At 37.5% G+C, this 20,443-nt stretch overlaps 7 protein-coding genes and 1 pseudogene across 12 annotated transcripts in view; 4 read left to right on the top strand and 4 right to left on the bottom strand.

Moving 5' to 3' along the window:
• Positions 1–20,443, top strand: part of LOC126759248 (luc7-like protein 3) — a 144,273-nt gene that overhangs the window by 51,959 nt on the left and 71,871 nt on the right. The gene's annotated exons all lie outside the window — the stretch shown is intronic.
• Positions 4–3,832, top strand: LOC126759246 (glucose dehydrogenase [FAD, quinone]-like). Of its 2 annotated transcripts, XR_007666983.1 has the most exons (3): positions 4–1,726; positions 1,782–3,474; positions 3,543–3,832. XR_007666983.1 is itself a non-coding variant. In XM_050473967.1 (2 exons), the coding sequence occupies exons 1-2, from the start codon at positions 1,433–1,435 to the stop codon at positions 3,354–3,356; spliced, it is 1,869 nt and encodes a 622-aa protein (XP_050329924.1). In that variant the 5' UTR covers positions 4–1,432; the 3' UTR covers positions 3,357–3,832. The 2 variants fall into 2 exon arrangements, 1 of the variants encoding a protein (XP_050329924.1); XM_050473967.1 differs by having other exon boundaries at positions 1,782–3,832.
• LOC126759262 (uncharacterized) lies at positions 3,970–4,615 on the bottom strand. The gene is made up of 3 exons (XM_050473992.1): positions 4,449–4,615; positions 4,257–4,365; positions 3,970–4,189 (listed from the first exon to the last, which is right to left on the bottom strand). The coding sequence occupies exons 1-3, from the start codon at positions 4,519–4,521 to the stop codon at positions 4,096–4,098; spliced, it is 276 nt and encodes a 91-aa protein (XP_050329949.1). The 5' UTR covers positions 4,522–4,615; the 3' UTR covers positions 3,970–4,095.
• LOC126759258 (uncharacterized) lies at positions 4,837–8,491 on the bottom strand. Of its 5 annotated transcripts, none has more exons than XM_050473984.1 (4): positions 8,308–8,487; positions 7,736–7,839; positions 5,341–5,473; positions 4,837–5,142 (listed from the first exon to the last, which is right to left on the bottom strand). In XM_050473984.1, exons 2-4 carry the CDS (start codon positions 7,824–7,826, stop codon positions 5,043–5,045), a joined length of 324 nt encoding a protein of 107 aa, XP_050329941.1. In that variant the 5' UTR covers positions 7,827–7,839; positions 8,308–8,487; the 3' UTR covers positions 4,837–5,042. The 5 variants fall into 5 exon arrangements, with proteins under 5 accessions (XP_050329941.1, XP_050329943.1, XP_050329942.1 ...); XM_050473986.1 differs by lacking the exon at positions 8,308–8,487 and adding an exon at positions 8,086–8,148; XM_050473985.1 differs by lacking the exon at positions 8,308–8,487 and adding an exon at positions 7,894–7,973.
• LOC126759256 (uncharacterized) lies at positions 13,801–15,100 on the top strand. The gene is made up of 3 exons (XM_050473982.1): positions 13,801–14,157; positions 14,606–14,738; positions 14,879–15,100. The coding sequence occupies exons 1-3, from the start codon at positions 14,061–14,063 to the stop codon at positions 14,994–14,996; spliced, it is 348 nt and encodes a 115-aa protein (XP_050329939.1). The 5' UTR covers positions 13,801–14,060; the 3' UTR covers positions 14,997–15,100.
• LOC126759255 (uncharacterized) lies at positions 16,137–16,968 on the top strand (annotated as a pseudogene).
• LOC126759260 (uncharacterized) lies at positions 17,573–18,067 on the bottom strand. The gene is made up of 2 exons (XM_050473989.1): positions 17,888–18,067; positions 17,573–17,825 (listed from the first exon to the last, which is right to left on the bottom strand). The coding sequence occupies exons 1-2, from the start codon at positions 17,973–17,975 to the stop codon at positions 17,593–17,595; spliced, it is 321 nt and encodes a 106-aa protein (XP_050329946.1). The 5' UTR covers positions 17,976–18,067; the 3' UTR covers positions 17,573–17,592.
• Positions 19,385–19,901, bottom strand: LOC126759257 (uncharacterized). Its single transcript, XM_050473983.1, has 2 exons — positions 19,700–19,901; positions 19,385–19,637 (listed from the first exon to the last, which is right to left on the bottom strand). Exons 1-2 carry the CDS (start codon positions 19,794–19,796, stop codon positions 19,405–19,407), a joined length of 330 nt encoding a protein of 109 aa, XP_050329940.1. The 5' UTR covers positions 19,797–19,901; the 3' UTR covers positions 19,385–19,404.

Genomic DNA, 20,443 nt, shown 5'->3' with positions numbered 1-20,443 from the left:
ATAAATAAGAAAATATTTTATCATACGGACATGAATCGAATTACGGCGTTAGAAATTAAGAAAGGGACAAAGAATCCTTTAAGAGTTCATGGAGGGGAAGTTAGTTGGTATCTACAACAATACAGTTAATTTTGCAACTACCTTAAGTGTTCAGATTTCATGTTAGTTGGCTATTTTTGTATCTTCGCCTTCAGAGCGGCCCAATCTGTATTCATGAAATCGGCCGCACGCTCCGCTATCATGATGGTGGTGGCATTTGTTTTTGCGCTGAACACATCGGGCATAATGCTAGCATCTGCCACACGTACATTCCAAGTTCCTTGCAAACGCAATTGAGAGTGCACACAGTAGCGACGTCAGTTGGCGAACCCATCTTCACAATGCCTGCTTTGTAGCATCATTGCTCCAAGGCCGTGTTGCAGCAGAGAGAAAACAGACTGCCCACCTCGCAACGTAACAATCGACCACAACACGTGAGGGATGGGATAGATAGAGAGAAGAGCTTGACAAGCTAGCCGACAGGGGTAATGTTCGAAAATCCTACGAAAAGATGTGGCGACTAATAGAAGGTTTCAAGACCGAAGCATACTCTTGTAGAGCCCCCAAAGGTGATAAAGCGACTGATGCCCAGCAATCACAAAATCATATACATATGTATGTATCTCCAAACCACTTTTCAGCGCCTCTTTGCCATAGTTTTTAGGCCAACTATCCTCCGCGGATATGGCGCATTGCGCAGTAATGAAAGTTTGTATCAAGGTGTTCACCAAACTGCTCGCCAAGTCCGCATTGGGATTGGCGCAGTATGTATCAAAACCGGTGCAGACATTCTCTGTCTGTGAAGCACAAGCGATGCCGTTATATTTTAGACTAGAATATGTTCGAAATATTTCGCATTTGTTGTGAAGACAGAGTGTTCATCAACGTTAATAAAACCTAAAACGCATTCCTTCCCTTTTGATTTTTCCGGTCAAAGGTGGCCCAGTTTTTTCTGTGTTGACAAACTTGAACTTTCAGATGAACCGAATTGTTTCGTATGTCCCGGTCCAAGGACTGTCATAAGGACTGCTTTGGTAGCAAAATGTCTAAAAAAATATTTTTTCTACAGCCTGTAAGCGACAGCTGATGAAGTATTTCTGTTCCCAGATGTACATCATCCAATTATAGATATGATTTAGTGATCTCCAAACTTTCAAGAACCTACTGACCTTTTTGCTAGTTTACTGCTGAGACTAAAAGTATACCACGGCCAAACATACAATCGCTTATTCTCATTGTAGTTAATTATACGATAAGACACCTACTTCCGTAAACAATGGCCTTATACAAATCGCAGTGAAACAATAAGTCGCCTACACGCGTTTCGAAATTGGGACAACAGCTTTTAACATATGATCTTCACAAGTTTGTAAATATAATCAAAATACCCGTTATGGCAAGCGCTTCGTTTCAGCTGCCTTGCGCATCGCAGAGCTTAGGTACAGTCAACAGTTTGGTGTCTACGTTGGTCCAAACACTGCTAACAGCACAATGTGCTATTTCAGCAGAGCCGAATTGGCCAAAGGATTATGGTGATACGGCCATAAAGGAAGGACTTGGAAAATACGATTTCATTGTGGTAGGCGCCGGTACAGCAGGTTCGGTGGTGGCAAGTCGTTTGAGTGAAAATCCCAAGTGGAAAGTGTTGGTGTTGGAAGCTGGCGACGACCCTCCACAAGAGTCAGAGGTTAAACACACTCTTTTATTGCGTTTTTTTTTGCTTAGACAAGTTTTTTTTGTAGATACCTAGCTTGACTAGTACTGTACAGCAAAGCCCTTACACCTGGAGTTACTATTCCGAACCGCTTGCGCACGTTTGTCAGGGGCTTATCCACCGCCTCTGCTTTCATCCACGCGGAAAGGCTATAGGTGGTTCGGGCGCAATCAACGGAATGATGTACGTGGAAGGACATCGCAAGGATTTCGACGATTGGCTGGCCGCAGGCAACACAAAGTGGGGCTGGGCGGATGTCAAGCGCTATTATGAGAAAGCGGTGCGCCCAGTGGGCAATGCCACACATCCAAAAGGATATGTAGTGCTGAACGAGAATTACTCAGACCAAAAATTGGTAATAGGCAACGTGATCTTCAATGCCACCGCAGAGTTGGGCTTACCACGGTTGGGAAAGCTGGAGAATGGCATAGAAATAGGTACAATGTATTTGCCAGTAACGGCGAGAGTTGGTAGACGGATGTCCACGGGCAAAGTGCATTTGGCGAAAGTGTCCGGGCGTCCCAATTTGCACGTGATAAAAAATGCGCATGTGCGCAAGATACACTTCGAACGTGGCGGTAAGGTAGCCACCAAGGTAACGTTTCTGCTGCGTGGCGTGCATGAGCTAAGCGCCGAAGTGCACAAAGAGGTAGTGCTTTCAGCTGGTGCTATAGATTCACCAAAGTTGTTGCTTTTATCCGGTGTGGGCCCGCGCAAGCATCTCAAAGAGTTGCGCATTCCGGTGGTGCGCGACTTGGCGGTTGGCGCGAATTTGTGCGATCATGTTATCACTACGATCTTTTTCAGATTACCCAATAACACCTTAGTTGAGCCCAGTCATCATAGTTTGCGCCCAACAGATGCCATCTATGATTATCTAATACATAATCGAGGCAATTTGAGCGGCATTCCCAGTGGTCTTACGTCTTTCCTAAATACCAAAGGTGACAGCTCTGTTCCAGACATAGAGTTCCATTATAATCTCTATCGAAGTGAAAATAGGCAACTCTTCCTAGGTCACATGGCCAGGCGTAATGAAAAGATAATTGCAAGCATAAATCAGAATTTCAAGGACTCGCATTTGATAAACTTTATGTTGATACTCGCCAAACCGCGTTCCGTTGGCAAATTGCGACTACGCAGTGCCGATTATCTAGATGCGCCACGCATGTACTCCAATTACCTTGATGATCCTGAAGATATAGCGACTATGCTTCGCGGTATCCGCTTTCTTGAAAGTCTGGAGCGCACGAAGACCATGCGCGCACTTAATGCAACTTTGCTTCATATACCGTGTGACGAATGCGACAGCTATAAGTACCGTTCGGACGCCTATTGGCGCTGTTACATCAAATATATGGGAGAGGGAGGTTTTCACCACGTTGGCACTGTGAAAATGGGTCCAAAGAGCGATCGGGACGCATGTGTCAACCCACGCCTACTATTGCATGGCGTACAGAATTTACGTGTAGCGGATGCCAGCATTATGCCGGATGTACCACGGGGCAATACGAATGCGCCGGCGATTATGATCGGCGAGCGCGCGGCAGTATTTATAAAGGAGGATTGGAACGAGTGCACGGAGCTGGTGGAGCCGAAGTGAGAATAACAATATAAAAATAAAATCCAATAAATAACTAACTTAATTATATTTACTGGGCAATGAAGTCTCAAACCGAGTGGAAGTTTGGGTTTAAAGAGGGGAAAAATAAATAAACAAGGTAACTGTGTAGTAGGAATTTTCGGCATTCGAACGCAAACATCCATCTTAAATTTTTAATTATTGTAGCTGAGCTAAAATAGACTTGTGTGTTTACGTCTATTTCTTCTGTGAATATGTGGTGTGTCCATACAATAAAACCTAGGAGACTAAAAGCGGTCATTGGCCCCATAAAATGTAAACAAAAGATTCAGTGACCTGAAATGTGAACAAAGGTTGTTTACTTGGCTAAATGTAAACAAAGGTCGTTGTCTTAGCTACTTAGCTTAGTTACTCTTGTGTAGGAATTTTCAGCATTCGAAAGCGACTAGCTTTATAGCCGTTCGGATTGATTAACTCTCTACAATACACAACTTCGAAAAAGCTCAACTTTTAAAAATGTTTTTAAAAACTTTGAAAATTATAAAAAAAAATAAATTTCATTTCAAACTAAAAATATTTCAGAATATTCAAAAACAGAAAAAAAAAGCAATTAATTAAAAAAAATAAATAAAACTTTAATGTCAAAAAACTTTTTTGTTCTAGAAAGTTTTATTCTAAATCTGTAGATATTTCAAAATTTTGTCCATTTATTTGGCATTTCAAAAAACACAAAAACAATTTGACGGGCACGCGTAAGTCACTAACAATCATACGATTCACAGCAGGCGGGGTAAGGCTTCGAGTCGTCCTGCGGCGTGTACTTGCAACTTGGTGGCGCATAAATGGATGGGCAACTACAACAATAAAATCGAAAAAATAATTAACGGTAACTGGAGGAACAAAGTCCGAGCAGCAACATACGTTTTGGCAGAGATAGCGCCGGGTCCGTCGCAGGTGTACTGGCTGCACTCGCCTTTTATTTGGAAATTTTCGCCCTTATTTGCCTTTTGTCCGCGATACTCGCAATCGGCTTTTGTCGAATTAAAGGAGAAACAAATTTTATATAATATCTCGTCCATTTCCGGCAATGCGCCGTCGTGTCGTCTCACTTACCGGCTACTGCGCAGTCCAGCAGTGCAGCTAACACCAACGCCAACAACAATGCTACAACACCTACAAACTTCATAGCAACTTTTGCAGATTTCTAAGGCTGAAAAAACTATGTTCACACGACCAAACTCAAACAGCGACTGTGCGCTGCCGGCTCAATGTCGGCGCTAATGAATACTTTTCGATTTGATGTTTGCTGTTGATTATTGTTTTTGTTTCTAATGATTAATATTCAATATTTTTATTGCCTGCTCAAACAGTACAATTATCAGCGCGGTTCTGTTCGATTTTGAATTACGAAGAGGATTGCACAACGACGCCGAACCGGTTCGGATCTACGTGGGATGGCAGGGTGAGAGGGGGTGAGTACTTTTTAACAGAAACACAAATGTTTTGGATGCTCGAGCTGCTGCTATAAGCGATTTTATTACTTTTATGTACTTTCTGATAATTACCAAACAAGTGCCCGGGTATTTTTTCTTACGTCAGTGACATGTTTGTATATGCGATTAAGATTTGTTTATTTGCTAAATTCATAATTTTAAATTAATAGATACACTTTACAAATGCATGCGAAGTTAAAATAATCATCAGGTTTTAATCGGCACATTTAATTTGGGTGCAGCAATCGGGATAAGGCTTACTATAATCGGGTGGCTGCTCAATGCAGCCATTTCGCAGCAGATAACGGTCACAGCTGTAAGTGAAAAATTAATATTAGCATGGGAGGAGGACACAAAACAGGATGACATTTCCGAAAAGGCTATTTTGTCTTGCGGACTTGATAAAAATTAGTTTTGAAGCTCGCAAAGAGTGAAGTTGGCAGTCTAAAAGCCAAGAGTCAGGTGCTCGGATTAAAAATATATGTTTTATACAATAAAATGGATCAACTTACTGCTTTATCACCAGCACATAATCATAGCGGCAAAATACCGTTATGCATTGAAATTCTTTATCTGTTGGATACAGGGTGTCATTGACCGGCACCGCTAGTTTCAATTCCTCGTAGTAACAGTGGTTTGGCAGCGCTGAAGTGCGGAACACAAAAATCGACATATAAAAAGTTTTCTATAAATAAAAGTATTGAATATTGGTAGTCTAAAAAGTCTTTTCGTATTTCTAATCAAACTTCAAACTGACCACTGACAAAATACGAAAAGACTTTTTCGACTATCCAATATTTTGAATAAAAATTAATTCGAATGAATTATTTTTAATGGAATTGCAGTTACAGTTTATGAAATGAAAAATCGAACACGTTTGAAGAAAAAACAAAAAAAAAATTAAAAAATCTTAGTTAGAAAAATTGAATATTTTTCAAAAAAACAGAAGAGTTTATGTATGTTTAAAAATTTTGTTGATTGTTTCACAATTTTTTTCATAAAAATCTTTCACACAAAAAGAAGCTAACTATAAGACAGAAAATTGTTTTTGTGTTTTCTCGAAATGGCAAATAAAAGGTCAAAATTTTGAAATATCTACATATTTTGCATAAAACTTCTTCTTCGTAAGAGGAATGAAAATAAGTTTTCCATGCACTTTCATTATTATTTTTTTTGAATTAATTGCTTAATTTTTCTGTTAACTTTCGAATGCTGAAAATTTGTGAAAAATATTCAAGAAATTGGACAATTTCATAGATAAGAGATTTGAGATTCCGCGCATTTCGTTTTTTTGAAAGTGTTGTATAAATAATGTATTATATTAAAAACAAATTATACTTAAAAATACAAAAACAGTTTTTCAAAAAATATTAAAAAAGCATGAAAAATATTGGTAGTCGAAAGAGTCTTTTCTTATTTTGTTATGCAGTCGTATATCTCCAGTGCTACCAATCACGTTGTGTCATACCATATAGTGTTGGAAAGGTGAGATTTTAAGCTTCATTTAACCCGAAAAAATTAAATTCGGGGAAGTTGAAAAATAGTTACAGCTGTTCAAAAATGAGTGAAAATATTGACGAAATTCACTATATTTTAAAATTTTTGTATAAAAAAGGGAAGAATGCCACGTAAGCCAAGAATGAAATTTGTCAAGTTTATGGAGACGATGCTGTATCAGTTCGGGTAGCACAACAATGGTTCTCTCGCTTCCGGTCTGGAAATTTCGATGTGAAGTTTGATTAGAAATACGAAAAGACTTTTTCGACTACTCATATTAGAAACAAATTACACTACAAAAAAATACAAAAACAGTTTTTTAAAAAATTTTGAGTATTTAAAAAGCAAGCAAGTGTTAGTCAAATGTACCGCTGCTGCTGATGTAATGTATCGGGTGATTTTTTAAGAGCTTGATAACTTTTTTAAAAAAAAAACGATAAAATTTGCAAAATCTCATCGGTTCTTTATTTGAAACGTTAGATTGGTTCATGACATTTACTTTTTGAAGATAATTTCATTTAACATTGTTGCGGCTGCGTCTAGGCTGGTCCAAGAAAGTCAATTTTGGGCAACTTTTTGAGCATTTCGGTGAATAGTGCCAATTTCTTCGAATGGAAATGTTGTCTTCCAAAGCTGGAATAGTTGCTGGCTTATTTCTGTAGACATTAGACTTGACGTAGCCCCACAAAAAATAGTCTAAAGGCGTTAAATCGCATGATCTTGGTGGCCAACTTACGGGTCCATTTCTTGAGCTGAATTGTTCTCCGAAGTTTTCCTCAAAATGGCCATAGAATCGCGAGCTGTGTGGCATGTAGCGCCATCTTGTTGAAACCACATGTCAACCAAGTTCAGTTCTTCCATTTTTGGCAACAAAAAGTTTGTTAGCATCGAACGATAGCGATCGCCATTCACCGTAACGTTGCGTCCAACAGCATCTTTGAAAAAATACGGTCCAATGATTCCACCAGCGTACAAACCACACCAAACAGTGCATTTTTCGGGATGCATGGGCAGTTGGCCACCAAGATCATGCGATTTAACGCCTTTAGACTATTTTTTGTGGGGCTACGTCAAGTCTAAAGTCTACAGAAATAAGCCAGCAACTATTCCAGCTTTGAAGACAACATTTCCGAAGAAATTCGGGCTATTCCGGCCGAAATGCTCGAAAAAGTTGCCCAAAATTGGACTTTCCGAATGGACCACCTAAGACGCAGCCGCGGTCAACATTTAAATGAAATTATCTTCAAAAAGTAAATGTCATGAACCAATCTAACGTTTCAAATAAAGAACCGATGAGATTTTGCAAATTTTATGCGTTTTTTTTTTTAAAAAAGTTATCAAGCTCTTAAAAAATCACCCGATATAAGTACATGTGGAGTAATCAATAGTAATCATTTATAACTGACTTACCGGCATATTTGGTGTTGCCATAATACTGTGTAGAGAATGTCCAAGTTAACGGCAATGTGGCGCAAATGATGAAAACGAGCAGGGGGGACATTTTGTATATTTTTCTGAAAATGAAGATTAATATTTCAATGAAGTAATGCACTAAGACGCAGGCTTACTTTTAACAACACTACAAATAAGAAAAAAAGAAACAGTTTTGTGTCCAAGCGCAATGCTTCCTAGACTAAAATATGTCTAAAGTACGTTTGCCAATATATTTCAGACTGAGATTTGAATGCGACTAGTCTCAATTTAAACTCGCTTCCCTTGCTTGCACATAGAACATCATGGAGTGCTCTCTTGCTCCTTACTATGAACGATTTTATTTCGCAAAAATCCTCGCTCGGGTTCGGAGTAACATTGCATCTTAGAATGTTGCTGATAAATGCAACACTGACAGCTTTAGACATAATGATTATACTGAACGTTAATGGATGGTTTTCACAGGAATATTAATTTTTATATCTACATATCTACATATATATATTATAGTTCTTACGCCAACCCCCACAAAAGAAATATATAGTAATTACCCGGTCACAAGACTGATTACTTTAGCGTTAATGTTTGTTGGTGTTCACGCCCCGTTCAAGTGTAGCAATGTCAGAGTAGCGGCCGCGCTTGCGAAGGAGTTGTGAGTGTTACTAAATTTCGTTGTGCAAATTTTGATGACCGAAAGAGCGTAGTGTAAAGTTAATATTGATTTAAAATTAAAAATTTTACAGCTTCTCAATGCATGTATGTATGTACATATGTATGTAGTATATATTTTCGCTTTATGACTAATAAGCGGCGCTTAATTGGCATGGGGATTATCATAACAATGAATTGAGAGGCGTTCTTGGCGCGACTGGTGAGGCTTACGAGTTGACGACACCGATGCGAACTGCGACGCCGACGGCGACTCAGACGGCTTCAAGTTCAAACTGCGTGAGATTATTTATTTCCATATTCATATGTGTAGAAAATAACTGTTATTTGCTGTCGAATAGTTTTGTAGAAATGTAATCCAAACAGAAACACATTGTATTGGTTGGAGGCGGGAAGGGAATTTGAGTGATTCAGTGAAGAAATTGAATTTAGAGAGCAAGAAATAGCAAAGTTATTTACATATTTACTTTTTTAAATTCCAAGAATATACTAAGACCCGAAAATATACTATAAAACAGACACGAGAAATATATTTAGAAATATGAAACTGACAACAGCCGCACATAAGAAACTGGAAACTTAAAAAAAAATAAAAAAAAAATTATATATTTATAAAAAAAAATTATTTGATTATACATATGTATGTATAAAAAATATAAATGAAAACAAAAGAAAATTATAGATTGAAATAATTTAAAAAAAAATAAAAACATAAGAAAAGTAAAAAAATTAAATCTTAAATTAATTAAATCATAAATAATTTTTATATCATAAATGAATGACGGACGGACGGACAGACAGACGGACGGACAGACAGACATCCGGATTTCGACTCTACTCGTCGCCCTGATCACTTTGGTATACATATATAACCCTATATCTGACTTACCAAACAACATCATAAATAGTTTTTATATACATAAATGAAAATAAAAAAATTGTAAATTGAAACAATCAAAAAAATTAATAAAACACATAAGAAAAGTAAAAAAAAATTATAAAAAACTTAAATTCAAATAATTTTTTTGCTTTAATGAAAATATTAAAAAAAACACTAAAAATCAGTAATCCATCAAAAGCATAAACTCAATTTGGTGCGTAAACAGTAAAAAAAAAATATTTCAAGACTTAAACCTTGACGCTTATCTTTTTAATCTCTAAAAAATACAGAAGGCATTGAAAGGCTATCAATCTGTACTGCAAGCACACATACATACATAAGTACATGTGTACTAACAACATTACATGCATTGAGTTAACGTATGTACATACATACATACATGTACATATGTACGTGTGCTTTATAGGTCTAGCAGTTCATTAAGTACTTTAAAAACAGCTGCGATCTATCAAAACAATATTTTTGAAAATAAAGAAATTGTAGTAATAATAAAAACATAATAATATTAAGAAAAAATTATAAACAAGAAATAAAATTCCATAAATACATACATAAGAGAACATATGTATGTATATACATACATTATGTATGCCAGTGGGTTCCATTAAACACACTGTTAGTCGCCTTATCAACAGCCGTTCAAATTCGCACTCATGCACTGAGCTCGTACGACATACACACATACCCAAATGTATGTTATCACAGGGGTCGCTAACTCAGTCAACAAGCTGCTTATGAGGGCAGCTGGCCGGCCAATTATAAACGACATGACTTAAGAACGAATCATAAAGGCTAAAATAGATGCCAAGAATTCACCAAAACAACAGTGAGTGGGTAGCCAGTTTCGCTGGAAGCGTTTCTTTTAGAGAAGAAATGAATTAAGCACTTGACTTAAACACGCATTACACCGGCTGATTTAGATCATATGATGTCTTGATAGCTTCATAGTAATGGTAGACACATCACATCACGAAATGACTGGCTAGCGTAGCTGCCAGCGTTTCTTATATAGGCGGCGAGCGAGCAGAAGAAGCCCGCCGGAATTTCAGATCAAATCACACCATGAACGAAATGACTGGCTAGCACAGCTGCCAGCGTTTCTTATATAGGCGGCGAGCGAGCAGAAGAAGCCCGCCGGAATTTCAGATCAAATCACACCATGAACGAAATGACTGGCTAGGCTAGCACAGCTGCCAGCGTTTCTTATATAGGCGGCGAGCGAGCAGAAGAAGCCCGCCGGAATTTCAGATCACATCACAGCATGAACGAAATGACTGGCTAGCGCAGCTACCAGCGTTTCTTATATAGGCGGCGAGCGAGCAGAAGAAAGCATCACAGCAGAACGAAATGACTGGCTAGGCTAGCACAGCTGCCAGCGTTTCTTATATAGGCGGCAAGCGAGCAGAAGAAGCCCGCCGGAATTATAGATCACATCACAGCGTGAACGAAATGACTGGCTAGCGCAGCTACCAGCGTTTCTTATATAGGCGGCGAGCGAGCAGAAGAAGCCCGCCGGAATTTCAGATCACATCACAGCATGAACGAAATGACTGGCTAGCGCAGCTACCAGCGTTTCTTATATAGGCGGCAAGCGAGCAGAAGAAGCCCGCCGGAATTATAGATCACATCACAGCGTGAACGAAATGACTGGCTAGCGCAGCTACCAGCGTTTCTTATATAGGCGGGCGAGCGAGCAGAAGAAGCCCGCCGGAATTACAGATCACATCACAGCATGAGCGAAATGACTGGCTAGCGCAGCTACCAGCGTTTCTTATATAGGCGGCAAGCCAGCAGAAGAAGCCCGCCGAAATTTCAGATCACTTCACACCACGAAATGACTGGCTAGCGCAGCTACCAACCTTTCTTATATAAAACATCACATCCACTTAATGAAGCCACAACTTGAGCTAAAATCTGTGAACTAGTTTTTAAATATTAAACGAATTTCGCTCGGTGTATTTCAGTTTGCCGTGTTTGTTGTGTACTTGAAATAAAACTGAAATGAACTGGAAAGAGCAGATTAACTGCAATTTAGTCTTTTTTGGCCTAGGATTAAGTAATGAACGAAATGTTTACGGTATATTGACCCAAGATTAAGTAAATAAGTATCACAACTAGGAAAAGCAACAACAAGAGCTCAGGCAGGTGTCTTCGAGGTGCGGAATTATTGCAGATATTTTATTATTTTTACAAATTGCTTAATAACATAACACCATATATCTATTTGTTTATAAAAATCTGCGAGTTGTCGCTTTTGTGAGTATGTGTGTGTATGACGTGTTTAATTAATGCAAAACTGTCGTCAGCTTGGCGTTGTTAGCGCATTTAATTAGCACTGAAGTCGTGAGCGCCAAGCGGACAAGCGTTGTCTCGACTACTCTTAAGCTAGTTTCTTTGGATTTTTGTTTTGATTTTTAATGGGTTTCCATTTATTGTTGTTTGTTTTACGAATTCCCCAAAGATTACTTATTGTTTTCTTATTTGTTTTTTTTCTCATTTTAAGGGGCTATACCAGTGTGACGCATGAAAAATTAGGCGATTTTCGTGAATATTTTTAAAAGACAGGACTCGATAAAATGTTTCGGAGTTCTTTGAACATAATAATTTTTTTTACAAAAATATTGAAAAATAACGGAGTTACTTTGCGGAAAAATAATGATCAACTGATGATTCCGGTCATATATATCGGGTCAAAAAAAAATCAAAATGTTTATTAAACTTTAATATATTTTTAACAAAAACAACGATAAAATATCAAAAATCTAAGAAAATGGTTCTTTATTTGAAAAAAAAAACGTTAGATTGGTTCAAAACATTTGATTTTTTTTTTGAAGACAATTTTCAATCAAAAAGATTGAGTCATTGTATAGCAAATGTATTCAACTATATGGCAGTTTTAATTTGCCACACAGTCGATTCTATGGTCCATTTTTCGTTGAGTTATAATGTCAGAACAATTTTCAAAAATGTCGTTTCGACCAAAACGCGTTTAAGTTTCCTTATAGACTGTTTTTTGTGGGGCTACGTCAATTTAAAGTGCCATTCAAAAATATTAAAGATACTATTCCAGCTTTGGAAGATTTCACAGGATATTTTTAAATATATAAACTATCGAAAAAGCAAAAAAAAAAAATTTTTTTTGAAAGTGTCACACTGGTATAGCCCCTTAAATACTTATATAACTATAAATAAGTCAGGATTTCAGAGAATAAGCATGTGGCGAAATATTTAGAATCAGGCGCCCTTCAGCGGTTTTGCACGATGACGCAAACTCCACTGCAAAGCTTACTTTTAAAACATAAGATCACAGATATTGGGTCATATATATTAGTTCGACTTGACACCTAGCGAAGTAATTTTCATCACAATTTTTGGTGATAACTCGAGCCTGTGGCTTCACCATACAAAAACTTATAAGCAAAAGTTTGTTCTTGGATCTTCTAAGGCCTCCTTGAAGTACGCAAATTAGACTAAAAGGAGACTCTGAATGCAGGATAAATATTTTCAAAAAAACATATTAAGTTTTTTAATCGCTCTTTAGCTGACTTTGTTCTCAATAAATAGTCCTCCTATTTTTGGAAGGTTTAAAAGAATTTTTAGTTATTTTGTCTCGAAATGAAGCCGAATTTATTATCTATTGAACTTAGGTTTAGTATTAGTATTTTTAGGGTCTATCTTTATTGGTACAAGCAGAAATACCATAGTCTCGAAGTTTTATTAAATTATTCTGCCTTCTTTGCTATGCCTAAAAGATTTGTGGCTCTCCCTCAAAAGAAGTTGAGGAAGTCTTTGTGGAGAAGGGTAACAATTTTCACTTTTTAGCTCTGCAGAGATACACCCACATCATGGTACTACATGCCATTATAGTAAAAAGGAGGATGCAGAGATGAATTCGGTTCTAAATCTGCGATAGAGATCTACTTTTTCAAGGCAGAGAACTAAAAACTCTCACATATTCCAAGCAATCTCATCACTTTCGCTTTCCAACGCTTGACTGACACTTGCAATTTTGAGCCTGAACCCAAACACGCTTACATTTATGGTTCATTTTCAATGAGACGCAGCTTCTCGCTTGAACTTAATTAATTAAACAATGTGTAAAGACGGCAAACAATGCCCCGCGAAGGTGACACGACTGGATAAACAAACACAAAAACAAAAGCAAAAGTAATCACTGTCATAAAGTAAAAATATCAATAAGAGCCGTGTGCTGGCATCAAAACTAGAGCAAGAAGAAGAAGACAAAAATTAAACAGACCTGCGAATGAATCTCCTGAATGAGTAGTTTGTAGTAAAATAACGGTATGTGAGCGTGTGTATGTATGTTTAAACGAGTGTGTGTTTGGTTGTGTGCAGACGGCAAGTGTTTGAAAGCAAGTCAGTCTGCTTGTCTGACTTATTGTCTTGCAAAGACTACACTACGCGCCGCCCACAAATGGTCCATAATTAATTTTATATAAAAGCAACAACAATGGCTTAAAGCGTTCAGTCGCGAAAATAACGTCGCAGAGCGAAGTGTACGCGCCTGCTTAAAGTGTTTGGATAGTTTTTTGAGACCATTTCGAAGGTGTGAGAAGTGGAAAATCGCAAACGCTTGAAAACAATAATTAAAAAAATACAACAAATAGCGAAAATAGTCGAAAGAGAATTCGAAAAAGTTATAAATATATAGTGATAGTATCAAATAATTGCCGATAAATCGTTTTGCTGAAAATAATTTGCTCATTAAAAGTCATGCAAGCCACTTTGCTGTGCTTTTTGTTGTTGGGTGTTTTGGCCTGTCATAGCGTTTCGGGGGATTTACGCTACCGCGGCAATGCAGTACATCCAGGTGTGTGAGACCGAGAAAATTAATTGTTAAAAATATCGCAATTTTTGTTAAATAATATTTATTTTTTTTTTTAAATTTTTAATTTAAATTTTTTTAATTTTTATTATTTATTAACGCCTTCTTTACTTTTAATCAAAACCAAAAAGAACATAAAGAATGATGGGTTTTTATAAAAATTAAATTATTTATGATGCAAACAAATTATTTGAAAATATAATAAAATTTGTTAAAAATTCAAAATTTTTGTTTTTGGAAAAAATAAAAAAAATTTAAATATAAAAATAAAAAAGAATGAAAACACAAAAAAATGGTATAAAACTAAATTTCTCATAAATATATGAAGAATTTTATAATTAAATAGTCAAATAATAAGTAAAAAAATTTCAAAAAATGGTTTTCATAAATTTTTGCCAAATTATATAGTTTATAATTTTCGTGTTTCTGTCAGATTACCCTGGTCAATGCTACTACGAGGAACTGCGCCAACCGATACCCACGAATCAGTCTTACAAACCGATAAACCGTGATGGTCGTTGCGAATCGATTTTCTGTCGCAAAGACTTTGTGCTCGAAATTCGATAGTAAGTTCGAAAATTTATGCAAAACAATTTATGGTGCATAAAATATATATTTCATGCGTAATATTCCGCATCATGCGGCCGTTCGACGAGCGCAAATTTCGTTTTAATTTATTTTATTTTTATTTTCCTTCTCACCACAGCTGCGGCCGTCACAACCTGCAGCCAAACGCGACTTGCGGCATCGAATCGGATATGCGGCGCGCATATCCAGCTTGTTGTCCGCGCTTAGTGTGTCAAACCGACAGCAATTTCATTTAATTTTTTAATTGCGACTTAATTGCTGAAACTTAATTCTTTCAATTATCAATTGACTTTGTTGTTATTATTGTTTTAAATAGATTGTCACGTTTACAAACACAATATATATGCGACTTTTTGGAATTTATTGAAGTGATAGGAAAAATAAATACAAATAATAATGAAATTTTATATAAAAAAAGAAATATTTAAAAATTTAATCAAAAGAAATTTATTCAAAATAAAATAAAATATTTATATTACACACCTTCATATTATAATTATACACAGTTGCCGACAAAAGTCCAGGTACCATACTCACTTCAAGAAAAAACAAGAAAAAACGTTAACTTCGGCTGCACCGAAGCTAATATACCCTTCACAGGTGCATTTCTTTTAGCAATTATGTGTTCAGTTTGTATGGAAGCTATATGCTATAGTTAACCGATCTGAACAAATTTTTCGGAGATTATATTATGACCTAAAGCAGTAATCCATGTCAAATTTCGTGAAGATACCACGTCAAATGAGGAAGTTTCCCATGCAAGCATTTGATTCCGATCATTCAGTTTGTATGGCAGCTATGTGCTATAGTTAACCGATGTGAACAATTTCTTCGGAGATTACATTGTTGCCATAGAAAATAACCTGTGCCAACTTTTGTGAAGATACATTGTCAAATGTGAAAGTTTTCCATACAAGAACTTGATTGCGATCGTTCAGTTTATATGGCAGTATATGTTATAGTGGTCCGATATCGGCAGTTACGACAAATAAGCAGTTTCATGAAGAGAAAATGACGTTTTCTTTCAGAGACAAGCATATGGTAAATTTCGGTCGCTGTTACATTCAATCACAGGGTGCCAAATGTTGCGAAATAGAACCGAGCTGGCTAGCTTGCACTTTCATATCACTTCAACTAGCTGGACAGCTCTGAATCGTCATTTCGTCCTCATCTGATCAACACGCCTCAAAAACAAAATAGCTGTCCGTCGCCTTTTGTCTGCCACTGTGTGTCCATTCAACGAATTCATAACGTGTTCATCGTGCAAATTTATTGTAATTAGCCAAAGTGTAATGCACGTACACACCTGCGCACTAAAAGCATTTGATATTTGCTTATCATTTGACGAATACTTAATTTGAGCCGTTGCAGTCGTCGGCTCTGCATTGCTAATGCCTCTTCACTTTGTTGTTGTTGTAGTGTCTATAAAATTGTGCGCGAATTTGTTAAGCGAATCAATCGCAATCGAAGTGTCGAAGTGTCAAAGCGTCACGAGCAATGAAACCATATTTGTTATTGTTATTATTGGCGGCTGTGTGTTTGTACGCCGGCAGCGAAGCCAGTGAGTAACAAAAAAACGAACTTAAAAATGAAAAACGATTTACTACTATTCCTCTATTTCGTTAGGATCACCGCCGGTCTGTGGCTATACCACGCTCGATGGCAAAATGGTGTTCTTACATTATTTCCCCGGCATACAGGAGGGAGAGGATTACATTGATAACGGCAGCGAAAATGATGGCGTGTGCTCGCAAAGAGCTGTGTGCCAGGAGGACTACTCTACGAAGGTCGAGTCGTAAGTATTAACTATAAAGTTACCAGAAAGAAGGGGGATTCGGATGGAGTATATTTGCAGGCAATAATAGTGTAAGAAACCTGGTGGTCTGACTCTAGAGTTTATAATTTTAATGTGCCTCGACATTACATATTTCCATATATAGATAATTTGTTTGCTAATCGATTGCTATTAATATTTTTTTGCAGCTGTAATGATTACAAAGTGGATTGCAATAATCGCGGAGACGTCGAAACCTCATTCCCAGCGTGCTGTGTGAAATGTTAAATGGCAGGGATGAGTACTAAATAATATAAATAGCGTTCGACCGATTCTGAATTTTTGGCTGATGCCGATTTATCGGACCTAATAAACAGTGAAAACTGTTAAAAAATATATTCAAATAATGAAAAATATATAATTTATAAATTTGATTTATTTTGATTTTGTTTATTGAATTACTTTGAAATAGATTTTGTGGCTAAATCTACCCTTGACTATTTATTACTTACACAAAACTGGCAAAAAAACATCTGTTAATGTGCTGCATCAGCTGTTAATCGATAAAAGCATAAAGTCGATAACCTAAGAATGCATTCACTAGCAGCAAATTATTAAACAATGCCAGTAGTTATACAGATCTGTCACCTGTTACAAAGTATTTACAAACAACCGTTTTTTTATTATAATTAGAGACGCAAACGGGTTTGCTGAACAGGTTAAATAATAGATGCAATGATGAGAGGTATATCACAGCCGGTTTAGTGTACCGCTTTGGAATCAATTAACTATTACCTTTTGAGTAGAAATACCGTATTAGCAGTAGTAATAACAGCAATAAAAAGATGCGAAACATAGACAGCTGCTAGACTACACTTCCGTTTCAGAACAAGGGTGGCCTTACGAATTAGTTGTTCCCAAAATGCTGCCAACAAAATTTGTCAAGAGTAAAAGCAACCACATTTTCAAAGCACACAAAATGACAGACTTTCCCAGCCCCCCATTCAACTTAGCGCTTCAAAAGAGAAAACAAACACCTTACGGTACCTCATCAACTACTATTTATTGCACGTGTAACGTTCACAACAGTCCGGAAAGGGTTTAGTAAAATCTAGGGGGTGATATTGGAAGTCCTTGCAGATAGGTTGCACGCGTGAACAGTGACCAACACGTATCAGTCCTTCCTCCTGGCAGGTCAATTCGGCGCACAAGTCTACATTGCTCGGTGTGATGGTCTCGTCCAGTTTGATGGCGAGTTGCAGCTCCTTGTGGAAGCAATGACCCGGATTATCTAGTGGATATGTTAAGAAGTATGAGCAAAGTTTTTTATCAAAACAGTTCCCTGCAGCTTACTTGGATCAGACGAGTTGGGAACATAGGACTCGGCATGCGTTGTCGCAAATAAGCACAATGCGAAGCTTATTACTGTTAACAATTTCATGTTTTTCGCCGAAGTTACCGTTTGTTATACCGTTCAGATCTATGCGTAGGTCTGCTTAGCAAGCTGGTTGTCGGACGACTGCTTGTGTATGCGACAAGCTGGAATTTATTTATTTTTTAAATTTCAAATGCTGATTTGCCAAAGGTGCGACGGCAGATGCTGAGGCTTGAGACGGTGTGGCGTCATTCGAGTGGTTTTAGAAGTCATATATAATAAGCACATTAAGCAATAATTAATAATGAATTAGCAATAATATGGTGTGGGGGAAGTTAGGGGGGTACGAAGTCTTATTACGACTTGCGAAATAAGTTGAGAATCAACCGAAATCAAAAAGAAAAATACCTTAATGATTAAATATATAAAATTAGTATTACAAATGTTATGAAGACTAATAATGAAATCCTCTGTGGAAACATAAATGGAGTTCAATGATCCACATCTCACAACCACTATTTCTTAAAAAAATTATCTTTGGTCATTCGAGGATTCGCGGCCCATCTTAATGCTTGGTTTCCAAAACAATTACAGAGTGGCCTTCATTTACGTCATTCTTGGGTTTGTGGAAAAGCCCGCAAGAGTAATGTATTTGATAGACTAAAGTTTAAAGAATTAATTTTTCGATTACTCGGGGTTGTAATAAGAGGACGACACTTCAGGAAACCTATTATTCTTCATTTTTACTGGTGTAGAAACGCTGTTTTAGCCGAGTTAACAACAGCGCGCCAGTCGTTTCTTCATTTCACAAGGTGGCGCCAATTGGAAATTCCTAGCGAAGCCAGGTCTTTTTCCACCTGGTCTTTCTAAGGGAGTAGAGGTCTTCCTCTTCCTATGCTTCCACCGGCGGGCATTGCGTCGAATACTTTCAGAGCAGAAGAGTGTTCGTCCATACGTACGACATGACCCATCAGCGCAGCCGCTGTCTCTTAATTCGCTGAACTATGTCAATGTCGTCGTTTATCTCATACAGCTCATCGTTCCATCGAATGTGATATTCATAATCCATAAATCTTTCGCAGAACGTTTCTCTCGAAAACTCGTTACGTCGACTGATCAGATGTTGTCATCGTTCATGCCTCTGCCCCATATAGCAGGACGGGAATAATGAGAGACTTATACTTGTAGAGTTTGGTTTTTGTTCTCTGAGAGAGGACTTTACTTCTCAATTGCTTACTTAATCGCAAGTATATCCCAGCCGGTGGAGTGTTCAGCTTTGGAATCAATTAACTGTTACTTTTTGAGTAAAAATACCGTATAAGCAGTAGTAAAAACTGCTATAAAAATATGCTAAACAAATGCTAGACTATATAGTACTTCCGTTTCAGAAAAAGGGGGCCTCGAATTGAATAAAACAAACCATATTTTTAAAGCTCACTAAAGGACAGACTGTCCCAAAAGAGAAAACAAACACCTTACGGTACCTCATCAACTACTATTTATTGCACGTGTAGCTTTCACAACAGTCCGGAAAGGGTTTAGTAAAATCTAGGGGGTGATACTGGAAGTCCTCGCAGATAGGTTGCACGCGTGAACACTGGTTGAGACGTATAAGGCCTCCCTCCTCGCAGGTCAATTCGGCGCACAAGTCTACATTGCTCGGTGTAATGGTCTCGTCCAGTTTGATGGCGAGTTGCAGCTCCTTGTGGAAGCAATGACCCGGATTATCTAGTGGATATGTTAAGAAGTATGAGCAAAGTTTGTTATCAAAACAGTTCACTGCAGCTTACTTGGATCAGACGAGTTGGGAACGAAGGACAAGAAGGGCTGCGCTGTCGCAGTCGCGAAAAAGCAGAATGCGAGGCTTATTACTGTTAACAATTTCATGTTTTTCACCTGAGTTACTGTTTGTTACACCGTATTGATCTATGCGTAGGTCTGCTTAGCAAGCTGGTTGTCGGACGACTGCTTGTGTATGCGACAAGCTGGGATTTATTTATTTTTTAAATTTTAAATGCGGATTTGCCAAAGGTGCGACGGCAGATGCTGAGGCTTGAGACGGTGTGGCGTCATTCGAGTGGTTTTAGAAGTCATATATAATAAGCACATTAAGCAATAATTAATAATAAATTAGCATTAATATGGTGTGGGGGAAGTCAGAGGGGTATGCAGTCTTTTTACGACGTGCGAAGTAAGTTGAAAATCATCCGAAATCAAAAAGAAAAACACCTTAATGATTAAATTTAATATATAAAATATAGTAATGAAAAAGTTATGAAAACTAATAATGAAATCCTCTGTGGAAAATATGTTGAAATATTCTTGAAAAGTTAAAAAAAAACTCGTTAGTCCCTCGACGACTCGTGGCTTAATGCTTGGCTTCCAAAAAAAATTACAGAGCGGACTCAATTACTGTCATTCTTGAGTTTGTGGTAAAGCTTGCAAGAGTAATCTATTCGGTAGACTAAAGCTCAAAGGAAGGAAGGAGCTCTCCCAGCAGTTCGATACCAAACGAGGTTTCAGACAACGCGACT

This window comes from Bactrocera neohumeralis, chromosome 5 (genome assembly GCF_024586455.1).
Source record: "Bactrocera neohumeralis isolate Rockhampton chromosome 5, APGP_CSIRO_Bneo_wtdbg2-racon-allhic-juicebox.fasta_v2, whole genome shotgun sequence".
Classification (NCBI taxonomy): domain Eukaryota; kingdom Metazoa; phylum Arthropoda; class Insecta; order Diptera; family Tephritidae; genus Bactrocera; species Bactrocera neohumeralis.
The sequence above is the reverse complement of the archived record's forward strand: the minus strand, read 5'-3'. Positions and strand labels throughout refer to the sequence as shown.

What these genes read in the sequence shown, in the direction of transcription:
- LOC126759256 (XM_050473982.1), top strand. Translation starts at nt 14,061, where the DNA reads ATGCAAGCCACTTTGCTGTGCTTTTTGTTGTTGGGTGTTTTGGCCTGT. An exon ending in CGGCAATGCAGTACATCCAG is followed by an intron (nt 14,158 to 14,605) that starts GTGTGTGAGACC and finishes TGTTTCTGTCAG; the next exon opens with ATTACCCTGGTCAATGCTAC. An exon ending in TTTGTGCTCGAAATTCGATA is followed by an intron (nt 14,739 to 14,878) that starts GTAAGTTCGAAA and finishes TTCTCACCACAG; the next exon opens with CTGCGGCCGTCACAACCTGC.
- LOC126759246 (XM_050473967.1), top strand. Translation starts at nt 1,433, where the DNA reads ATGGCAAGCGCTTCGTTTCAGCTGCCTTGCGCATCGCAGAGCTTAGGT. An exon ending in ACCCTCCACAAGAGTCAGAG is followed by an intron (nt 1,727 to 1,781) that starts GTTAAACACACT and finishes TTTTTTTTGTAG; the next exon opens with ATACCTAGCTTGACTAGTAC.
- LOC126759260 (XM_050473989.1), bottom strand. Translation starts at nt 17,975, where the DNA reads ATGAAATTGTTAACAGTAATAAGCTTCGCATTGTGCTTATTTGCGACA. An exon ending in TCCCAACTCGTCTGATCCAA is followed by an intron (nt 17,826 to 17,887) that starts GTAAGCTGCAGG and finishes CATATCCACTAG; the next exon opens with ATAATCCGGGTCATTGCTTC.
- LOC126759258 (XM_050473984.1), bottom strand. Translation starts at nt 7,826, where the DNA reads ATGTCCCCCCTGCTCGTTTTCATCATTTGCGCCACATTGCCGTTAACT. An exon ending in TGGCAACACCAAATATGCCG is followed by an intron (nt 5,474 to 7,735) that starts GTAAGTCAGTTA and finishes TCCGCACTTCAG; the next exon opens with CGCTGCCAAACCACTGTTAC. An exon ending in TATGTGCTGGTGATAAAGCA is followed by an intron (nt 5,143 to 5,340) that starts GTAAGTTGATCC and finishes TTTCACTTACAG; the next exon opens with CTGTGACCGTTATCTGCTGC.
- LOC126759257 (XM_050473983.1), bottom strand. Translation starts at nt 19,796, where the DNA reads ATGAAATTGTTAACAGTAATAAGCCTCGCATTCTGCTTTTTCGCGACT. An exon ending in TCCCAACTCGTCTGATCCAA is followed by an intron (nt 19,638 to 19,699) that starts GTAAGCTGCAGT and finishes CATATCCACTAG; the next exon opens with ATAATCCGGGTCATTGCTTC.
- LOC126759262 (XM_050473992.1), bottom strand. Translation starts at nt 4,521, where the DNA reads ATGAAGTTTGTAGGTGTTGTAGCATTGTTGTTGGCGTTGGTGTTAGCT. An exon ending in GCTGGACTGCGCAGTAGCCG is followed by an intron (nt 4,366 to 4,448) that starts GTAAGTGAGACG and finishes ATTCGACAAAAG; the next exon opens with CCGATTGCGAGTATCGCGGA. An exon ending in GGCGCTATCTCTGCCAAAAC is followed by an intron (nt 4,190 to 4,256) that starts GTATGTTGCTGC and finishes TTATTGTTGTAG; the next exon opens with TTGCCCATCCATTTATGCGC.